This window comes from Anabrus simplex, chromosome 5 (assembly GCF_040414725.1).
Source record: "Anabrus simplex isolate iqAnaSimp1 chromosome 5, ASM4041472v1, whole genome shotgun sequence".
NCBI classification, from domain to species: Eukaryota; Metazoa; Arthropoda; class Insecta; order Orthoptera; family Tettigoniidae; genus Anabrus; species Anabrus simplex.
The window spans coordinates 100,315,923-100,338,037 of record NC_090269.1 but is presented as its reverse complement, the minus strand read 5'-3'; the positions used below and the strand labels follow the sequence as shown (position 1 = coordinate 100,338,037).

Sequence of the window (22,115 nt, the reverse complement as noted above, 5' to 3'; positions counted from 1 at the left end):
CGGCAGCCCTGAAGATGGTTTTCCGTGGTTTCCCATTTTCACACCAGGCAAATGCTGGGGCTGTACCTTAATGAAGGCCACGGCCGCTTCCTTCCAACTCCTAGGCCTTTCCTATCCCATCGTCGCCATAAGACCTATCTGTGTCGGTGCGACGTAAAGCCCCTAGCAAAAAAAAAAAAAAAACTAAAATAAATTCCGACCTAAAACATCTTAGTGACTGTGCAAATGAAAACAATTTACTAATAAACCCGAATAAAACACAAGTTATTATTATCGGTACCATTAAAAACCTATATTCCCTCAAGCAACAGGACATCTCTCCAATAATTTTAAACAATAAAATCATACCCTACTCTACTTCAGTGACTAACTTAGGAATGATTATGACAGACCCTAAATTGGACTCAACAGGTGATAAGCACATGTAATAAAGTACACAAATGCTTGTATCCCCTGAAGCAATTCTGTAATGCATTCTCGGTTCGACTAGTACAACTAATTCACTCTCTTATACTACCTATACTTGACTCTTGTGACACTGTGTTGACTGAAATTACCTGTGACATTAACAAGAAACTGGACCGGAGCTTCAATAGCTGTGTAAGATATATATTTAGTCTGCGATATGATGCTCATATATCACCATATTATAAGGAATTGTCATGGCTTTGAGTGCACCAGCGCCGTGAATTTCACATGTTATCACTTCTGCACAAAATACTTTCCACTAATACTCCCAACTATCTTTCTTCACCTTTTTCTTATCTCTCTTCATATCATGACCACAATACGAGATCTGGCTCCTCTCTTACCATACCTGTAAACAGCACTGCTGCTTACAACTGCTCCTTCATAATCTCTGCGTCCAGGGCATGGAATTTGCTACCTGTAAACATTAGGGAAAATCCCCCTCATCGCAAGTTTAAAGTGGCGTGTCGCGAGTATTTGTTGAGTAGATCTTGCTGACTTGCTGGATAATTGTTGAGTGAGTGAATGAATGAATGAATGAATGAATGGGATGAATGAACGGATTATTGCAGTTACATCACTTAAGTGTATTTTACTTTGTGTATTTTAAAATTAAGGATTCTTTTATGGTCATTTTTAATATTATTACTATTGTTTTTGCTGTTAATATTATTTGTTTTATTTGTATTTGTAAGTACTGTATAAGTTATGTACATGTATACTCTTCTAGTGGCTAAGTGTAAGAGAGGGCCTTGAGCCCTAACTTCGCCACCAATAAAGGCATTATCTATCTATCTATCTATCTATCTATCTATCTATCTACGTTGGTATCATATGATCAGAACGCACGTGTGGAACTTCCTCTGTTATTACCCTGTTAATTTTGCAGTATACAGTAAAACCGCGTTAATTCGAAGTCATTGGGACTCAAAAATCGGACTTCGAATTACGTGATTTTGAATTAACCGCCAATTCGCAATTCAGAAGTACCAACCCTTGCCGCGTTACGAAATATTCTAAGGACGTTACTGCATGCAGTTAACCTTGATTCACAGTTTATACCTTTCAAATGCCATGAAAAAAGAAATATTTCCAAAATTTATCCAAAAATGTGCATTTACAGTATTCAAATAATGCACTTGCTTATCCCACTGCCAAATATAACCTCATGCAACGAAAGAAAGAAGGAAAAAAGCACGATTCAGAGACGAGGAGAAATCTATGCTGGCTCCCATGTGCAAGTGCGTTATTCATTGGAGTACTATACTGTATGCATTTTAGATGCCTTGTATTTACACAGAAAGTGCCCGATGTCCTTAAAATCGAACTTTCCTATGACTCTATCCCTGTACGATTTCCTGCCATGGCACTTCTCTCTTACTTCAGAAATGTAAACACTTGCCGTGTCACAAAGTATTCTAAGACCCATTAATACATGCAATCACCTCGATTCACAGTTTAAACCTTTACAATGCCATGGAAAAACTATTTCCGAAATGTATCCAACAAGGTGCATTTACAATGTTCAAATAATGCACTTGGATAAATCACTGACGAGCATAACCTCACGCAATGAAAGAAAAATAATCACACAATTCAAAGACGAGGATAAATTATGCTGGTTCCCCTGTGCAAATGCATTATTTTTTGGATATCTGTACTGTTTGCATTTTTAGATGCTTTGTACTGGGATGGAAAGTGCCCGACGCCCTTACAACATTGTAGCTTGTCAAACTTTTCCTGCGCTAGTGCGTGTAGAGGTGTGCGGCTGTGAGCTTGCATCCGGGAGATAATAGGTTCGAATCCCACTATCGGCAGCCCTGAAGATGGTTTTCCTTGGTTTCCCATTTTCACTCCAGGCAAATGCTGGGGCTGTACCTTAATTAAGGCCACGGCCGCTTTCTTCCAACTCCTAGGCCTTTCCTATCCCATCGTCGCCATAAGACCTATCTGTGTCAGTGCTACGTAAAGCCCCTAGCAAAAAACAAAAAAAAAATCTTTTCTATGACGAGGGGATGAAGTTTCTCGCTTCCATGTGCATTGCAATTGCAACGCACTACAATGACCCCCATACCCGATCCTTGTACGATTCTCCAGCTGGCACTTTCTCCTTTAAAACCATAAGACCGTTTGGGCTCGCATTAAAATAAAGCAATGCTGTTTCATCGGCAATGACAGTATTGTTCGAATTTATTATATGAGCCACGCTTTTTCGTCAACTGTCGGCATCGCCAGTGTTCTCTCATTGTGTTTTCCCCCACACTACCTGTTGCGTGATATTACGGCATTCCTTAAAGGTTGAATACAAAAGAATTCCGATTTCATTCAACTTGGCAATCATGAAGCGCACTGTAGACCCACTGAAGTGAGTGTAAGTGCGGAAAGCTACCCCTCCACGTTCCGGTACACGCGTTCTATTATGACGCGGATAAATTTCGAGTTGAAATTACTCTGTAACATACTATTGTTTTAAAATGTAAAGGCAGTTTCGAATTAAAAGTCTGAATTTCGGTAATGTACTTTGAATTACGAATTATCCGTATTTCGAATTAAACAATTTAAATAACATGCAAAACTGTATCTCATGTTTCCGGGAACGAGAGCTTCTTCGAATTACGTGGGATTTTGAATTAACCGATTTCGAATTACCAAGGTTGTACTGTACTAGATTGGGTCTTTGTGCATTCCAACACTCTGATTGTGCCAGTCTATTTGAACTTATTTTAGCCTGTCCTTTTATGAAACTGCATAGTGATGGGAGGTCTAGTAAAGTATTCAAGGTTTCTGTCGGCGTGGTTCTCATAGCCCCAGTTATGGCCATGCATGCCATTCTCTGTAGGCTATCCAATCTACTGCTGACATTTCCTTGACTTACTTTCTGCCACCAGATGATTGCAGCATAGGCCATCAATGGTCTAATGATCACTGTCATTAGAACCTTTGGCTTGCTAATATTAAAATACCGTCTCATTCCCTTACTTTGTTCTTTAACCTCTTAACTGGGTATTATTGATGTGCTTGGTGTAACCTGCCCTGTGTATTTTTTCAGCAGATTGTTGTTACACGGTAGGATAGGCAGAAAATTAGTAATATCACTAATATCATTCATCTGCGATACAAAAAGTAAAATAAAGGTGTTTTAATTAATTAATTTTAATGTTAGAGAAATGTTCAACCATTTTTATATTAACTGCAAGGTCATTTACCTGGTTGGAATTTGAGAGTTTGGCCCATATTTTATAGCCGAAAGTTGAAACAAATAAAAGCAAGGGGTATGTATAAATATCATGCGCGTGGCATTCTGAACCATTTTTCATAACTGCAAGGTCATTTACCTGTTTGAAATTTAGTGTTTTGTTCATATGTTAGCACCTAAAATTAAAACAAATAAAAGAAAGGAATATCTACGAATTGCACATCAAGCTAGTGACATTGTGAAAGATTTTACATTAGCTTCACGGTCCGTTACGTTATTTACCTCACTAGAACTGCAGTGATTTGTCTCAGAGATAGTTTTCGAAAAGTAAGTGGTTGCAATACTTTCCCGTTTTGAGAAGTACTTACTGTTTTCTGGCTTATGAACTATCCCCTGCAGCATTAGAAGTCCATTTAGAGTTTTTATCTCAGTTGGATTTATATCCACCCAATTTCTTGCTCGTGACCCTGGTTTCAAGTTCGGATGGGCTTCTGAAATCTGTTTAGCATACACATTGGTCTGTTCGACAATAAGTTGAAACATATCACCTATGAACCGTTCAAAATATTCCAACACACTGGATTCATCGTCGAAGTCCACATTTACACCACTAGCACCAGAAAATACAAATTTCTGACGTGAAACACCACACGGCGGAAAAGGTTGAAACATGTCTAGCACTTCGACTTCATCCGATTCGTCATGTTGTTCACCTTGTTCTTCATTCTCACTTTCTGAACCACTTTTGCTATCAGACTCCCCTTCATCCAAACCACTCATCTTTGGATTTCTGAGAAGATAAATTGTCACAATCATTCTCTAAGTGCTGAATAATCTCGTTTTCGAACTTAACGCTTTGAACTAGATGCTGCCATATTTGGACTACTGCGGACAAATAAGACGACAATACATGACGCGGCAAAGTAGCTCTTCATACCCAGGAGGTATTCGCGGTAAAAGACGGGTACGTATATATTCGTGTTGCCCATTACCCTGTAACATTCAGTGTCCGAATATATGTCATGCCCAGTTATGAGGTTAACTTTCAGTATGATTTCCTCCAAATTATCCTTACTTTCAGCTACCTATGATGAATTTTAATGTTGAAGATGTTGCACAAACCAGTCCTTGAGCCAGGGAATTAACCAATGAATGTTAAAATTCCCGATCTAGCCGGGAATCAAACCCGGTACTCCTTGCACCAAAGGTCAGCATGCTAACCATTTAGCCATGGCGCCGGATACTTGATGATGGTGGTGCTGAACTGTTCTGTTTTGCTTTTTGGTTATAATGCATGCAAGTGATGGAGCACTGTACCGAATACTACACCATTTACACAGTACTCTCATTTTATGAGGAAACTTCCGCATCATTCAGCTGCTGGCCGACTTCTACTTCCTCGACTGAAGCGTGGGAAGCAAGATGGTGGGGCCGGGCTGAGTGGCTCAGACGGGTGAGATGCCTCCCTTCTGACCCCAACTTGGCAGGTTCGATCCTCATTCAGTCCGGTGGTATTTGAAGGTGCTCAAATATGTCAGCCTCGTGTCGGTAGATTTACTGGCACCTCGGTGTCTCCGAAAATCATAAAAAAGTAGTTAGTGGGACGTAAAGCCAATAACATTATTATTATTATTAGACCCTGGAGAAGTTGTGCTGAACAAATCATCACTCTAAAATTAATAATGCTATACTGCAGAAAACAAAACAAGCCTGTAGTAATAACATTTGTTGACATTTGTGATTGTATACATGACCTTCAATGTTAAAAATTGTACAGAATTTTGGACTCCATCCTAAATTAAATTGATAGAACTTACTTTAACTAATACCATATCAAAAGTAAAGTTTAGAGGAGAGGTTTCTGAACCATTTTTGATTAAAACATGTTTAAGACAAGGAGACTGTTTATCCCCCTTCACTTTTTTGGCTGTAAAAGTGGGCGGGGGGGGGGGACTAATACGCAACTAAACACAGTAAGTTAGCTGCGCAGTTTGGGCCATGTGGCTACAGTAAAACCTCATTAAAACATTTCTGCAGAGGACAACAAAAATGAACGTCTTAAGCAAGAAAATGTACTACTGAATATACAAATAAAAACAATCCAACAGGGATATGAAAACACTAGATACGATTTTTTCCGACACGTGGGCATTTTGCATTGTGTATCTGCGGATACAGTTTTCACTGTATCTATCATTTCTAAGGATAAGAGAAAAATATTAAATGGTGTGAAAAACATGAGAGAACAAATATGAAAACCTTTTCTGCTGGGGCTTATAAAATAACAAGTGCACTGAAAGGTGTGAAATACACCAAACAACCACCGCACAGCCAACTCGCCTGGTAAATGATATATCATCATCCATTTCCCAATCCAGCTTCCGCCCGGAGTAGCTGGTTCGTAGTTGATTGTTCGATCATACAGGGGAAATTACGGTACTGGGTCTTTAATATTGTTCAAGAGGAGAATAAACATACATTTTTCTTCTCAAGTCCAATGTGGTTTTTTCAGTTTTGCACATTTTCATTGGAAGTTTGTTGCATTTCTAGCATATAATGTTTAAAATACAGCGGTTACCTACCAGTACTAATTGAACCTGGGCAGAAAAATAGTCACACATCATACGGATTGAACTGCAGGTGGTTTGTGACTTAAGTACTGAACAGAAGCTCTCTGGGTTCAAAACAGTTGCTTGTTTTCACCTAAAGTGGCAGATGTTAAGTGGCGCCTAGCAACAGTGTTCCCAGTATGTTTAGATTATACATGTACCGGTACATCATACATAAGAAAATTACATTTCTGTGTGTAGTTTGATGATATTGCTTTGTATATCACTGATATGTAAAGCCATGTAACCAGAAGTACAATATTCTTAAAAGTTTTTGTAATATGGAAATGATAACTGTTTAAATCTAACTTTACAGTCATCACATGTATTATTCAAGATAATGAGTACAGGCTGCTCCCTACTATAATGTCCATGCCATATGTATTATAATATAAATGTGATTATAATAGGACTGCCTACAACACAGAATTTCTAACATTGTGACTTTCTGTAAGCCATGTGTATACTTAAATATAAGAAGTCTTATATCAGATGGTCATTCTCTGAATATGAAAAATTAGAAAAATGAATAACATTTTGGAACACTGAAGTATTCTTTGTTGCAACAATAACTTATAGCTACCCTTCATTCATCAGTTGATTGAATACTCGGCTAAAACATGGCAGCTGAAGTGGACTGGACTTGGCCACACTGTTGCTATAGAGTCACTGTAGCCTTGACTGATGCCACTTTACTTACTTACTTACTTATCTGGCGCTACAGCCCTGTGTGAGCCTTGGCCTCCTCTACGATAGTCCACCATCTTCTTCGATCCTGAGCGGCTGGTCTCCATGGGCGGGTGTTCATTGCCCTCAGGTCGGCTTCAACTTCATCGCTCCATCTATTACGGGGCTTTCCTTATCGCTGTCTTTTATCTATTCGGGATTTAACTACTTTTCTTGGCATTTGATCTTCCTCCATTCTTTCCACATGGCCAAGCCATTGCAGTCTCTGTGCCTTAATAAATCTAACTATATCCTCCTGGTCTAATATGTTCTGTATTTCAGCATTCGTCCTTATCCTCCAACCATTCTGGTTTTGAATTGGGCCATATATACGTCTAATACTCTTTCTTTCAAATATTCTTAATTTATTTGCATCATCAACTAAAAGGTTCCAGGCTTCTGAGCCATATGTCACTACAGGTTTAATAAGGGTCTTATATATTTTGAATTTTGTAGGTTTAGACAATAGGCAAGATTTAAATAATGTAAGATTTCACCTCCAATCCCATCCATTTTCCTGCTTCCTCCATTTCAAGAAACATTTCCTTCAAATATCTTATCATTCCTGGCCATTAACATTACATCATCTGCATACGCACAAATTTGTTTAGATTTATATACAATATTTTTGATATCCATAATTTTTTCAAGGACTTGGTTAATTGCCAGATTAAACAAAGTAGCTGAGAGTGCGTCACCGTGTCTGACTCCTGTATTAAGAGCAAACTCATTTCCAATTCTTCCATCCACCATCTCTTTTGCTCTTACTTCTCCTAAAGTGATTCTGAACATCCTAATCAGTTTCTGTGGTATTCCTATTGTCTCCATATATTCATATAGCTTTTCCTTGTATATACTGTCAAATGCTTGTATAAAATCTACAAACAACATATGTAGATCTATATTATGCTCATAGCATTTTTCCATCATTTGATGTACCACGAATATTTGATCTACTGTGCTCCTATTTTGCCTGAGGCTACATTGTGCTTCATCCAGTCTCTCTTCAGCATATGGAGTCAGATATTGTAATAGGATATTTGAAAATACTTTATAGGTGATATTCAGTAATATAATTAATAAATTAATAAACATGATAAAATTGACTCTCACCAACACCAAATCAAAAGTGAAGTTTAGGGGTCAAACATCAGAGACATTTGAAATTAAAACTGGACTACGACAGGGAGATGGGTTCTCACCACTATTATTTAATTGTGCTCTAGAAATGGTAATGAGGGAATGGTTTAGGAAATGGCCCCCCAAAATAAAGATTGGCCGAAAAATCAAAACAAATTGCCTTGGTTTCACTGACGATTTAGCATTACTAGCAGTGGACATAAAAGAAGCAAAAACCCACATATCAGAACTTCAAAACATTGCAAATAAAATTGGCCTCAAAATATCATTTGAAAAACACAGAAATTATGCCCCAAAAACCAACACAACTAAAAGAAGTTACCATAAATGGTAATAAAATCAAAATAGTAACTCAATTTAAATATCTTGGAGAAGTAATAACACATAACCTAAATGAACAAAATCTCAATCCAAACAAGAACAAATAGATTAGCTAAAGCACAAAAATTAACATGGGATATCTACAAAAAGAAATGTCTATCAATAAATACTAAAATAAAACACTATAACGCAGTTATAAAACCAGAAGCTACATATGCAGCAGAAACACTTTTTTACCTGAATAAACAATCAAAGACTGACAGACTTCAGAAAATTGAAAGGAGGATTGGAAGAACCTGCATCAACAAAAAATACCAGAAAGATGGACAGTGGCTGTTAATACCTAAGAAAGTCATGTACAAAGAACTAGAACCCATTACAGATACTATGCCTAAGAGGAGACTGGGATTCTTCGAACATATCATGAGGATGCAGGATTCGAGACTTCTGAAACAACTAGCACAACACAATCTCGTCTCAAAAAATACAACAACAGGATGTAAATGGATCAGAGAAGTAAGAGAGGATCTGAAGGAAATAGGCCTTACAACAGAAGACACCACAAATAAGATAAAACTGAATACAAAACTCAAGAATGCAAACCTCCGCTTTACCCTTACACAAAACAAACCAACAATACGCATATTTTCAACTGAGGAAAGGGCACGAAGATCGGAGCGTCCGAAGAAGTACTGGGAGGACCGCAAAGCCTGAACAATCCCTTCAAAGAGACCTGAACGACGGACTGACTAAAGTGATCCTATGTGGTCATAAAAGAAGAAGAATTCCCCTATAATTAGTGCATTCGTATTTATTTCCCTTCTTATATATTGGGAAAATTATTCCTGTATTCCACTCATTAGGTATCCATTCTTCCTCCCAAAACTTAATAATCAGTCCATGTATCTCTTGTAGCATTTCTTTGCTACAATTTTTAATCAGTTCACTTGTTATTCCATCTTCTGCTGCTTTATGGTTATTTAATTTTGCAATAGTATTTTCTACATCTTTCAATGTGGGGGCATTTATCCATTGTTCTGGCCCACTCTGCTCCATATGCCTTTCACTTTCTTCCACCTCTTCTCTTTCCTTAAGGAGCTCTCGGAAGTATTCAGTTCATCTTTCACTTATTTCCTCTTCATTCTGTAATAGCTTACCTTCTCTATTCTTACAGCCATTCAGTCTTGGCTTATACCCCTTCCTGAAATAATCAATTATAGAATTCCTTTGTCCTCTTCTGTAACCTTCGTGTCTCTATACTCTCTAGTTTCTTCTTAATCATCTCTCTTTTCTTCTTCTACAGATGTTATTAGCTTCACGTCTGCATTTCTCATAATTTTTCCTATTTGACCTTGTATCTCTGTTACATTTTTGCTCCTGCTGCATTCTTCATTCCAATTGCTTCCTCACACTCCGTATCAAACCAAATATTTCTTTTCTTTTTAGCTATACCAAGCGTTTCTTGCGTCACGTTTTGTGTGCAGCTTTGAACTTTTGCCCGCCTTTCCTCTGTTCCAGAGACTTATCCAATCGTCTGTAAAGTATTATTCATTTTTGACTGGAATTCTTGTTTTCCTCCTGGTTGTTGTAGTTTTTCCAAATTCCATTTCCTTCTTTCTGTAGGTTGTCTCCTCTGTCCTGTTGCCAATTTTTGTCTCACTATTGCTTTTACTAAATAATGATCAAAATCACAGTTTGGCCTTCTGCATGTCCTTATGTCAATACTGGATGCTGCATGCCTCGTAGTCACTAGTACACGATCTATTTGATTTACCCCTGTGCTTCCTGGCGTCTTCCATGTTCCTTTATGTATTTTCTTATGATCAAAGCAGGTGCTTTTAATTATAAGACCACCGAGCTCGATAACTGCAGTCGCTTAAGTGCGGCCAGTGTCCAGTATTTGGGAGATAATGGGTGCGAACTCTACAGTCGGCAGCCCTGAAGATGGTTTTCCCGTTTTTTCCCATTTTTACACCAGGCAAATGCTGGGGCTGTACCTTAATTAAGGCCACAGCCACTTCCTTCCCACTCCTAGCCCCTTCCCATCCCATCGTCTCCATAAGACTTATCTGTGTCGGTGCGACTTAAAGCAACTTGCAAAAAAAAAAAAAAAAAAAAAAAGACCACTCGTAGTTACAAATTGTCCCAAGTGAAAACCATTCTCATTTGATTCTTCATGTAGTGTATATTTCCCTACTATTGGTCTCATACACTCTTCCCTCTTCCTTTCCCACTTTGGCATTAAAATCTCCTAAAATAATAATCATGTTATATCTTGGTCCATCTTCAACAGTTTGTACTAACTCATCATAAAAATGTTCCTTCTTTTCCTCATCTGCATTTTCAATTGGTGCATGTGCTGATACAGTTATGTTCCTAAACTTCCCCTTAATCCAAAGTTTACGTATTCTATCTGAGATCGGTTCAAATCCTATTACACTCTTCTTCAGTTTCCCATGTACTGTAAATCCCGTACAGAACATTTCTTCCGGCCCACTGTAATAGAGGTTGTAATCTTTCTTTTCAATACATCCTTGCCCTTTCCATCTTATTTCCTGAATCGGTACTAAGTCGTATTGAAATCTTTTTGTTTCATTTACTATTTCTTGCATTTTTCCTGGTTTCAACATTGTTCTTACATTCCATATTGCCATGTTTATATTTGCTTTCCTTGTTCGTGTCCTTTTCCTAAGCTTTTGTCGTCTTTGATTTCCGTCCGTTTTTCTCTTAGAAGTCTTCTGAACAATGCATTTTTTTTTAAATTTTTTTTTTACATGGTGAGGTTGTTAACCCCACGCTCAGTGCTATCCACTGGCTGGGGACATTGATTTTGGAGCATTCTACTCCTAGACAGGTTATCTTCACCACAACTAAGGAGTTCCGTCTACCCTGTCTTATGTCCTCAACTAATTAACCCCAGTGAGGATGGGCTGCCTCATCTGCCTTTTCCACCATTCTGAAGGTCTCCTTCTCTGCCGGATCCACCCTTAAGATCTTCACCCGTAACCCTGGGCATGGGTTCCACGTTATACCCCGTGGGACTGGGTCCCCACCTGAACTTAGCCATCCTTTTATACTGGCCTCCTGGGGTAGAGGATGCCCACCCCTGCAACGTGGATGCGCCAGGCAGGAGTTACTCAAGTGGAGAATAGCGAAGGTGGCCCTATCTCCCTTGAGTCGGGTTAATAGCTGTGTATGGTACCACAACCAAGGGCGACTGATGCCACTGAACTCCTATAAATTTGTTATTTGTGAATTGAGGAAGGATGAAGGATTCATCATGGTACAGTAATTTCCGTGAGTGTGTCCAGGCTTACATCTGTGGACCAGCCATTTCTCTCCTTCTGAAATGTTTTAAAAACTATAAAATAATTTGTCATTAACTATGGAGGGGAAAGAAAGGTATTTGCTTGAGAGCAGTACAGTAGACTGTCTTGTAGAATGTAATTAATCAGGAGGAAGTGCTAGTTCATTGTTGAATGCCTTTGTCATGTGTGTGTGTGGGGGGGTGGGGGAACACAGCGCTAAGAGGAGAATAAATATAAATTTTTCTTCTCAAATCCAATGTGATTGTCACAGTTTAGCATATTCTCATTAGAAGTTAATTGCATTTCCAGAAGTCAAATAGCAAAATGTGACAAATGCTACTGTGTCTTAAACCCTAGTTTAAATTTTTTAGAATGGATGGGGGTCGTAAAAATACCCTGGTATGCTGTGTGGGTTAAGAGACATATAATCACAATTTGTAAAATAACTAGAGGGCAGCAAGGTTGTTATATAGAGTGTTTCTCTTCTGCAGGCCACTCAGTACGAGACAATGCACAGTGTCAGCAATCCATATGAATGCGAGATCGGTGGTCGTCGAATACTTGGAACTGCCGGTCAGCCTGTGGACGACGTTGCTCGATACAGCAAACTGACGGATCCTCTCAGGATCTTGGAACAGACCCTGGAATGGGCACATCTTGCTCCTACATGTCCTGACACATTGAGTATGTACTGAACTTTGAGATAAGTCATATTCATAATCTCTGAAAGTTAATACTCTTATAGCCAATTTATTTATAAAAGCACACATGTTTCACCTTGTTTAATGGCTTAATCAGTGTGTAATTCTTTTGAACAACACCACAAATAATTGTTAAAAGAACAGTTCAGTCATATATAAAAACATTGTACGTAAGTATTGGAAAGGAACAAACAAGTGTCAAATCAAGTCACAGACAGGGAGATGGGAACATGAAAAGGAACACATAATAGGATGAACACAATGGCAGGTCGGTGTGGGAAGAGGAGACAAAGTCAAACACGAAAACACAAATGGACAAGGACAATCTCCACATCTTCTAACACTGCTGTCTTTGATTAGGTAGGCTCTCTTCTCGTTAATCCCGTCTCTTCTATCTTTTCTGATGAGCTTGTTTCTGCTTCCCGGCTTAATCAGGAGGGCAGGCATCAACACTCATCTTCAGTCTTGATGTGGAAAGTGTAGGATAAGAAAGTGGGATATACACAGGAAAAAAGAACAACATATTATTAAGATAAAGACCAATACTGGGTGCTAAAAGATTAGGCGATGAGGAGAGAGAATATCTACGGTAGAAGTCTGCTGTAGCAAGTACGGCATATAACGAGAATCCCGTTATAACTACAGTTTTTGTCTGTCCCTTCAAAATTCCTATATTAAGCTGTGTATTATCCTTCGGTTGCAGCGAGAGCCCTATCACTGATGCATTCATTATTATGAGTAATTAAGCATGCACGATTTTTTCCGTTACCGATATTTATGCACCCAGTGATTATATGGCATGCAATTTATCATTTTCGGTATCGTTTACTCGCTTTGTCCACTAGTGAGCTCTCTCGTCGATATTCGAAGGCGTTGTTGGAGTCGATTAGTAATACCCGTTGGCTGCTGTTCTGTAAAGAAAAATGGAAATGAAAAAGGAGAACATGTTTTCGTAATAAATGCGTAAATAGTGTGTCCGATAACAGTTGTTAACTCGTTAAAAATAAAGATCGCTTAATTTTAATGCTAAATACTGTAATTAAGTAAGAATGAGATAAATCTCAAGATATGGAAGAATGCATCATTGATTTCAGATATTAGTTTTATATCTTCTCGTGTCTAGTTAAATTTCGGAAAGGCTGTTATCATGTAAATTTATAGAGAGAAGGTTAACATTTCTCTACTGGTGTTTGAAATATGTTTTCATGATACATATAGTACAGTTAAGTTAGGTTAGCTGATGCTATTTTTAATAAAGAAACTGAAATGTTTGTCACAAAATGCGATCGATCATCTTTGGTACAGTATAGTTTTCTCGCTACTGTATGTGCACTTGTGAGCTCTCTCATTGACATTCAAAGGTAATGTTGGAGTCGATTAGTAATACTTGTTAAGTGCTGTTCTGTAAAGATCAGAAATGAAAGAGGAGAACACGTTTTCATAATAAATACGTAAATAACGTGGTTGATAGCAGTTAGAAATAAAGGCTAAGTAAACAATAGGTTAATTTTAATATTTTACACTGATATTAAGTAAGAATGTAATGCATATCAAGATATGGCAGAGTGCATCACTGATTTAATGAGGTTTGATTATATTTTCTCGTGTCTGGTCAAATTTTGGTAAGGCTATTCCCATCCAAATTTGTAGTGAGAAAGTTATCACTTTTCTACTGGTGCTTGATATGTTTTCATGGTACATATATAATTAGGTTAGGTGATGTCGTTTGAAGAAGAAAACTGGAACGTTTGTCACAGAAGCCTCTGGATTGATATTATAATTTTTTCAGAATTAAATTAAACATACACTTTCACATAGTTTCGGATTTCAATAAATAACAAACAAGTAAGCCATAGTATGGATATCACCCGCGAAAATGCAAGTTTTGAACAAACTGATTGCCGTTTCATACCGATTTTAATGCTGCACGGGGGTTTTCCCAGATTTTACGAAAATCGGATATAACGACAATTTAGCGAGTAAAATATTTGCCTTTATGACTTCTCGCTATAATGGACTTCTACTGTATTCAAAGATGGCAGTGTATAAGGTTGTGGAGATTATCGTCGTCCTTGTGTTTTTTAATATTTGTTCTTGTCTCTACTTGTGCATCGTACAGTAAACTTATAAATTACGAAGAAATGACTTTGGCCGCAATTTTGTTTTTCTCATCTTCTTCCTGTCTCTCCTCATGACTTCTAAAACACTGTACAGTCACTCAAAGAATGAATGAGCGCATGGTATTGTGCAAGTTCCTTGCAGATAAACTTTTCTCAGAAACAACTAGACCTATAGATATAATGTTTATTGTGGGTGCCCACCGTGTTTTCATCGAAGTGGGTGTTGAATTATCTTCTGATATTTAAAACAATCTGATAAAATATTAAATGCATGGAACATACAGTATCATGCGCTCATTAAAAAAAAAAAAAAAAAAAGAGCAACTATAGTTTGAGAAGTTATACTGATTAAGAATATCTCAATAAAAATTGAAACTAAACTTAATATTAAGTTAAAATGGATGATGGACAATGGAGATTATTGCCTAATGCAGTGGTTTATAGGGAAAGTGAATCTATAATAGATACGATGAGAAAAAGAAGAATTGCCTTTTTCTGTCATCCTTCTAGATTAAATGATAATAGGATAATAAAACAACTATTTAATTACTTTTGGAAAAGTAAAACAAAAAATAATTGGTTTAAAGAAGTTCAGAATGATTTAGAAGAGCTGAATATTACAATGAAGCAAATTGAAAATAGAGAAGAAAAAAGGATTCTCAAGAACAAACAAATAAGATTGTCATTAAAAACTATACAACACAAACAATATATCATATCTGATGAAGAAAGGGCAGCCAGGTCAGCCAGAATGAAGAGGTTTTGGGAAAGGAAGAAGGTGATGCAAGCTAAATCTTCAGTTAATTCTTTGTTAACGTAAATGTATTTGGATTTGATTTAAGTGCTCCAATGTGGGCGTAAACTATGTAAATAATAATAAATTAAGTTAAAATAAAAAAATAGGAAACTCAAGGACTATGACGTGCTTCTACAACATTTAGTTTCTCAGTCTAAAATTATAAGTACAGTAAAACCTTGTTAAGACGTTTCTGCAGGGGACACCAACATTTAATTTAATTTAATAAACAAATATTGATTAGGTGGACGCCTTCTTCTCACTGTATTTGTGTATAACATCAATACGTAAATGAAACTTATAGGTTACGAAGAAATGACTTTGGCTGCAGTTTTGAATAAACTTTCACGAACTCGAAAGATCAAGTCGAAATTCAAAGGTGCAAGTTCAACATTTGTGACCTCTGTACGCTTCAAGTTGCGGATGCTAGTCCACTTTCTGACAGATTTTAATTTTGTCTTCATTGGAAAGGAATTTCATGACTTTTTCCATATCCATAATTAGGCTATCACAAGACAAATATGCACCACGCTAGTAAGTTTCACATGATTATGTTCCTAATCCAGATATCGGCTACCGTATCACGTGACAAATATTTGCTACAGTTCAGTTTACATTTGTGCTGCACACTTGACTGATAGGCAGAAGGCAGCATGGATGGAAATTGCTGGAGATTTCATTAACAACGTGTGACCAAGATCCATCTGAAAGCCATCATCACAGGCAACAAGAGCTGGTGCTACCAGTTCAATCCAGAGATCAAGCGACAGTAAATGTCATGGTATTCATCGGGTTCTCCCACGTCCCAAAAAGAGCCGTTACAATAAGTCCAGGATCAAGACACTGTTGATCGCGTTTTTCATCAGCAGTGGCATGATCCACAAGGAATTCACATCGGAGGGTCAAACTATCAACGCCACATTTGTATGGGAATATTTTGAAACATTTGCTACTACAGGTCCAGCATGTTCCGTCAAAGTTATACAGGCCTGGAAAGTGGAGTCTCCTCCACAATAACGCCTGCCCACACACTGCAATCTGTGTGCGCAACGTTTTGGCTAAGTGATGCATAATTGTTGTTGAACATCCACCATACTTCCCAGATCTGGCATCTGCAGACTTCTTTCTGTTTCCCTGCCACAAAGGAATCCTGAAAGGCACACATGTGCTGACATCCAAAGATGTGGTATCAGTTCTTCTATCTATTCCAAAAGACTCCTTTGCTGCCAGTTTCCAGCAGCTGTATACACGTTGCCAAAAGTATATTGTGGCCAATGGAGCGAACTTTGAAGTCAGCAAAGGGCATTTTGTTTGTAACTTATGTTGTCTTTGTGTTATGGTATCATTCACTGTACGATTTTAGACACATCTGTATATTAAATTGTACTTGTGATTGAAGTATAAAATAATTCTTGTTTCTAGCTGGATATCCATACTACCAAGATGATCACTGCAGATTGTCCTGACATGCAGTTGAAGTCTGTTATAGCGAGAATTCATAACAGCGAAATATTTACTCTCTATAGCGGATTGTCATTATACCCGATTTTTGTATAAGAGTTGGAAGAACCCCCACACACATTAAAATCAGTATGAAAATGCAATCAATTTGTTCAAAATTTGCGTTTCCGCAGATGGCTTACTTTTTGTTATTTTTTTGTGAAAGTGTAAGTTGAATTTCATTCTGAAAAAATTACAGTACCGTATTTCTCCGAATCCGAGACGAACCCCACTTGTTCCTTCAAAAATGTAAATCAGGCTCAAAAAGTGCTTTGTAAAATCATATGAATGCCTTTGTTGTACAGTACGCATTTTAGACGCTGAACACTGGCTTTTGTTATGCCGTATCCTTTTGCGGCTGCATGGTTATTCTTTATTTATGCGGGTTTAGTGACCATTAACTTAAAATTGACATCGTAATGCCGAAGAGAACCCGTTGAAAATTTGCCGGCAATACCTATTCCATGCGTCTCTACAATATGATGATCCATCAGGCAAATATTCTTGCGGACTATAAAGCTGTTATCAGCGTCACATCTCGCTTGCCAGGTTCGGCCAGCTTCAGCGCTAGCGATGTATAAGCCTAATCGCGTACGTTGAAGGTCAAGGAAAGAGTTTATTGCGCCACGGTATGGCCATTCTGCCCTTGAGTTTTTCATGCATTTATCTCACAATTTCATCTTCGACTTCTTTAAAGCATCCTTGTCGCATTTATTTGTACAGTACGCATTTTTTTACCTATCTTTGTCTTCATGCTAACGTCAAATATTGGCTTTAGTTAGACCTGTGCACAATTATTCTACATTTCCAAATGTTTAATAACCATTAACTTCAAATTGGCAACATAATATCGACGAAAACCCGTTGTTTATTTGCCGGTAATACCTGTTCCGTGTATCTTTACAAAACGACTATCCATCATGAAAATGTTCCTGCTGTCTATGAAACTTAATTTTACTGAGCGTCAGGTACAGTAGACATGTTATAACTCTGCCACTGAGTAGCCGTGGCCTTTCTAAGAATTCGAAGGCTTGCATGTTTTGATGCCAGTCTGCAGATTTGAGAAATGTTTTTGTAGAGGCTAATAGAACATCATTCTCTCTTCACTATTTCCCAAGATCCAGTGATGTTACACACAGGCACTGTACAACCGGTTGTCACGGTTAGCGATGTATAGTAAAGAGGCGGTCATTTATTGTCAACGAATTTTGTGTAAAGAAGCAGCGTGGTTAACACAGTAGTTGCCAGTGGTATTCGTTACTATTAGGCCGGGAATGCACCTTGAGTTTTTCGCATGAAATGCTGAGAAAAAAAGTCGTCTTGGATTTGGAGAAATACGGTATCATTCGGAGGCTTCTGTGTCAAACATTTCAGATTTCTTCTTCAAACGGCATTGCCTAACCTAACCGTATATGTATCATGAAAACATATTTGTAATGCATGTAGAGAAATGATAACCTCCTCGCTAAAAATTTACATGTGAATAGCCTTTCTGAAATGTAACTACACGCGAGAAAATATGAACTATCCTCTGAAATTAGTGATGTATTCTGCCATATCTTGAGGTGTATCACATTCTTACTTAACTTCAGCCTTTATTTTTAACGAATTAACAATTGCTATAATCCACGTTATTTATGCATTTATTACAAAAACGTGTTATCCTCTTTCATTTCGAATTTTCTTTACATTACAGCAGTCGATGGGTATTACTAATAGACTTCAACATCGCCTTCCAATTTCGACGAGAGAGCTTGCAAATGCACATAGTGAGAAAACTATACCGTACCGAAGATGATTAATCACATTTTGTGGCAAACTTTTCCGTTTTCTTATTCAAACAGCGTCACCTATCCTAACTTAACCGTACTATACGCATGATAGAAACGCGCTTCAAGCGCCAGTAGAGAAATTATAACCTTCTCGCTATAGATTTACATGATAATAGCCTTTCCGTAATTTAACCAGATGTGACAAAGTATAAACTAACCTCTGAAATCAATTATGCACTCTGCCTTATCTCGAGGTGTATCCCATTCGTACTTAATTGCAGTATTTAGCATTAAAATTAAGCGATCGTTTAGTCAGCCTTTATTTTTAGTAAGTTAACAACAGTTATCGGACACGTTGTTTGTGCATTTATTACGAAAATGTCCTCTTTCATTTAGGATATTCTTTACGGAACACAGTCAACGGGTGTTACTAATCGACCCTGACATCGCCTTCGAATGTCGATGAGAGAACTCGCTAGTGGAAATAGCGAGGAAACGATACCGAAGGTAATCCATCGCATGCAACATAATCGCTGGGGTGCATAAATATTGGTAATGGGGAAAAATCGCGCGCGCTTAAGCGCTCGTAATAACGGATGTGCCAGTGATAGGGCTCTTGCTGTAACCAAAGGATAATACACAGTTTAATATAGGAATTTTGAAGGGACAGCAAAAAATTGACGTTATAACGGCGTTCTTGTTATATGCGGTACTCGCTATAACAAACTTCTACTGTATATTAAAGTGAAATTGTAACTCATGATTGAAGTATTTAACAATTCTTGTTTTAAGCTGGATATCCACACTACCAAGACGATCATCCTAGATTGTTCTGCTACTCTCGTATATTAAAGTTAAATTGTAATTCGTGATTGAAATATGTAATAATTCTTCTTTCTAGCTGAATATCAGTATTACCAAGATGATTATCAAAATTGTTCTGATGTATATCAAAGTGAAATTGTAACTTGTGATTGAAGCATATAACAATTCTTGTTTCTAGCTGGATATCCATACTGCCTAAAAGATAATCATAGTTTGTCCTGACGTACAGTAGAAGTCTGTTATAGCGAGAATTCATAATGACAAAAAATCTACTCTGTATAGCAGACCGTCCTTTTATCCGATTTTTTTGTAAAAGTCAGGAAAAACCCCCAATACACATTAAAATCGGCATGAAACAGCAATCAGTTTGTTCAAAACTTGCGTTTTTGCAAATGATATCCACATTATGGCTTAGTTGTTATTTTTTTAAAATCTGATACTATGTGAGAGTGTATGTTTAATTTCATTGTGAAGAAATTATAATATCACTCCAGAGGGTTCTGTGGCAAATGTTTCATTTTTATTCCTCAAACAGCGTCACCTAACCTAACGGTATATATATCATGAAAACATATTTCAAGCTTACATAGAGAAATGATAACCTCCTCGCTATAAATTTACATGGGAATAGCATTTCTGGAATTCAACTAGATGTGAGAAAATAGAAACTATCCTCTGAAATCCTCTGATATCTTGAGTTGTATCACATTCTTACTTAATTTCAGTGTATAATATTAAGTGATCGTTTACATCAACATTTATTTCTAACAAGTTAACGACTGCTATTCGCCACGTTATTTACATATTTATTACGAAAACGCTTTATCCTCTTTCTTTTCAAATTTTCTTTAGAGAACAGCAGTCAACAGGTATTACTAATAGACTCCAACATCGCCTTCGAATGTCAACAAGAGAGCTCGCAAGTGTACATAGTGAGAAAACGATACCGAATATGTTCGATCACATTTTGTTTCAGTTTTCTAATTCAAGCAGCGTCGCCTAACCTAACATAAAAAACCAAACCAAACCCCATGGCACTACAGCCCTTGAAGGGCTTTGGCCTACCAAGCGACCGCTGCTCAGCCCGATGGCCTGCAGATTGCGAGGTGTTGTGTGGTCAGCGTATGAATCCTCTTGGCCGTTATTCTTGGCTTTCTAGACCTGGCCTAACCTAACATAACCGTACTATATGTATGGTGAAAACATATTTCAAGCGCCAGTAGAGAAATGATAACCTTCTTACTATAAATCTATGTGGGTATAGCCTTTCTGAAATTTAACCAGTCATGAGAAAATATAAACTAACCTCTTAAATCAGTGATGTGCTCTGCCATATCTTGACGTGTATTGCATTTTTGCTTAATCTAAATATATAGTATTAAAACTAAGCAATCGTTTACTTAGCCTTTATTTCTAACGAGTCGACAACTGCTATCGACCATGTTATTTACATATTTATTACGAAAACATGTTCCTCCCCTTTCATTTCTAATTTTCTTTACGGAACAGCAGTTCACGGTTATCAATAATCTTCTCAGACATCGCCTTCAAATGTCGATGAGAGAGTTCATAAGTGCGCATAGTGAGAAAACAATAAAGAAGATCGTATTTTGTGGCAAACTCTTAAGTTTTCTTATTCAAACACTGTCGCCTAACCTAATTGTATATGTACCATGAAAACATATATCAAACACCAGGGAATATCCTTACAGTGGAACCTCGATTCTTCGTTTCTGGAGGGACCACGGGAAAAAAAAACATACAACGCGGGAAAAAGGAAAATCCGGGAACGAATGAACCATCAACAATTTGGCTAAACATCACAAAAATGAAATATGTATACTTATAATCTTACAAACGCCCCTAAACCAAACGAAACCAAACCAGACTACAGCCCCAATGGGCCTTCCGCCTACCAAGCGACCGCCCTCGGTCCGAAAGCCTGGAGATTACGAGGTGATGCATGGTCAGTGTGACCAAATACAGTAGAGACGAATTCTCTTGGCCGTTATTCCTGGCTCTCTAGACCGGGGTCAGCATATCACCATTAAATATCTCCTCAATTAAAGGTAATCGTAGAATGACTGAAACTGGAACCAGCCCTCGTATCCAGGTAAAAATGCCTGACCTGGCCAGTAATCAAACCCAGGCCCTCCGGATGAGAGGCAGGCAAGTTAGACCGCGGGTATGGCTTCAAACGAGAATTACCGGTACGCGACTTAAAAATCTCGAAACTTTACATTCAGTATTACCGGGGAAACTTCGTCAGTTTCCTCTGAAAACCGTCATATTCCTTTGAAAACTTCTTTCAGTTCAGCAACTTTGATCAGCCAAACTCTTCGAAAAATCTAATAGGTACCCGTAACGCCAAGCCAAACAACAATCGACCACAAGTAGTTTTACATCTTCTAATCTAATAAAATAAAACACATTAGATACAAAAGCGGCCAATATGATGGCAAAATCCTTATTTTCTTTTATCTCCCATTGTAATTTGGTCACCGGTATACTTTTCCTAGTCAGTTTGTGCAAATCTTGTAGGCCTACCGCGTAAATTAGGCCTACATCGACTTTTAAAGGTTATGTTGAACTCGAGAATATGGTTTAGAAAGTATCAGTCCTCAAGTTCTCGG

The 22,115-nt window shown here is 37.8% G+C and overlaps 1 protein-coding gene across 7 annotated transcripts in view; it reads left to right on the top strand.

Moving 5' to 3' along the window:
• The window catches only part of PolD2 (DNA polymerase delta subunit 2), a 119,338-nt gene that overhangs the window by 81,705 nt on the left and 15,518 nt on the right, over nt 1-22,115 (top strand). For all 7 annotated transcript variants that reach the window (XR_010860176.2, XR_011018259.1, XM_068227575.1 and 4 more), the window contains exon 7: nt 12,260-12,452. Coding sequence is in view for 5 of the 7 variants with exons in the window: in XM_068227575.1 (XP_068083676.1) it covers nt 12,260-12,452 (193 nt within the window). In the remaining 2 variants the exon portion in view is untranslated. The remainder of the gene's footprint in view (nt 1-12,259; nt 12,453-22,115) is intronic.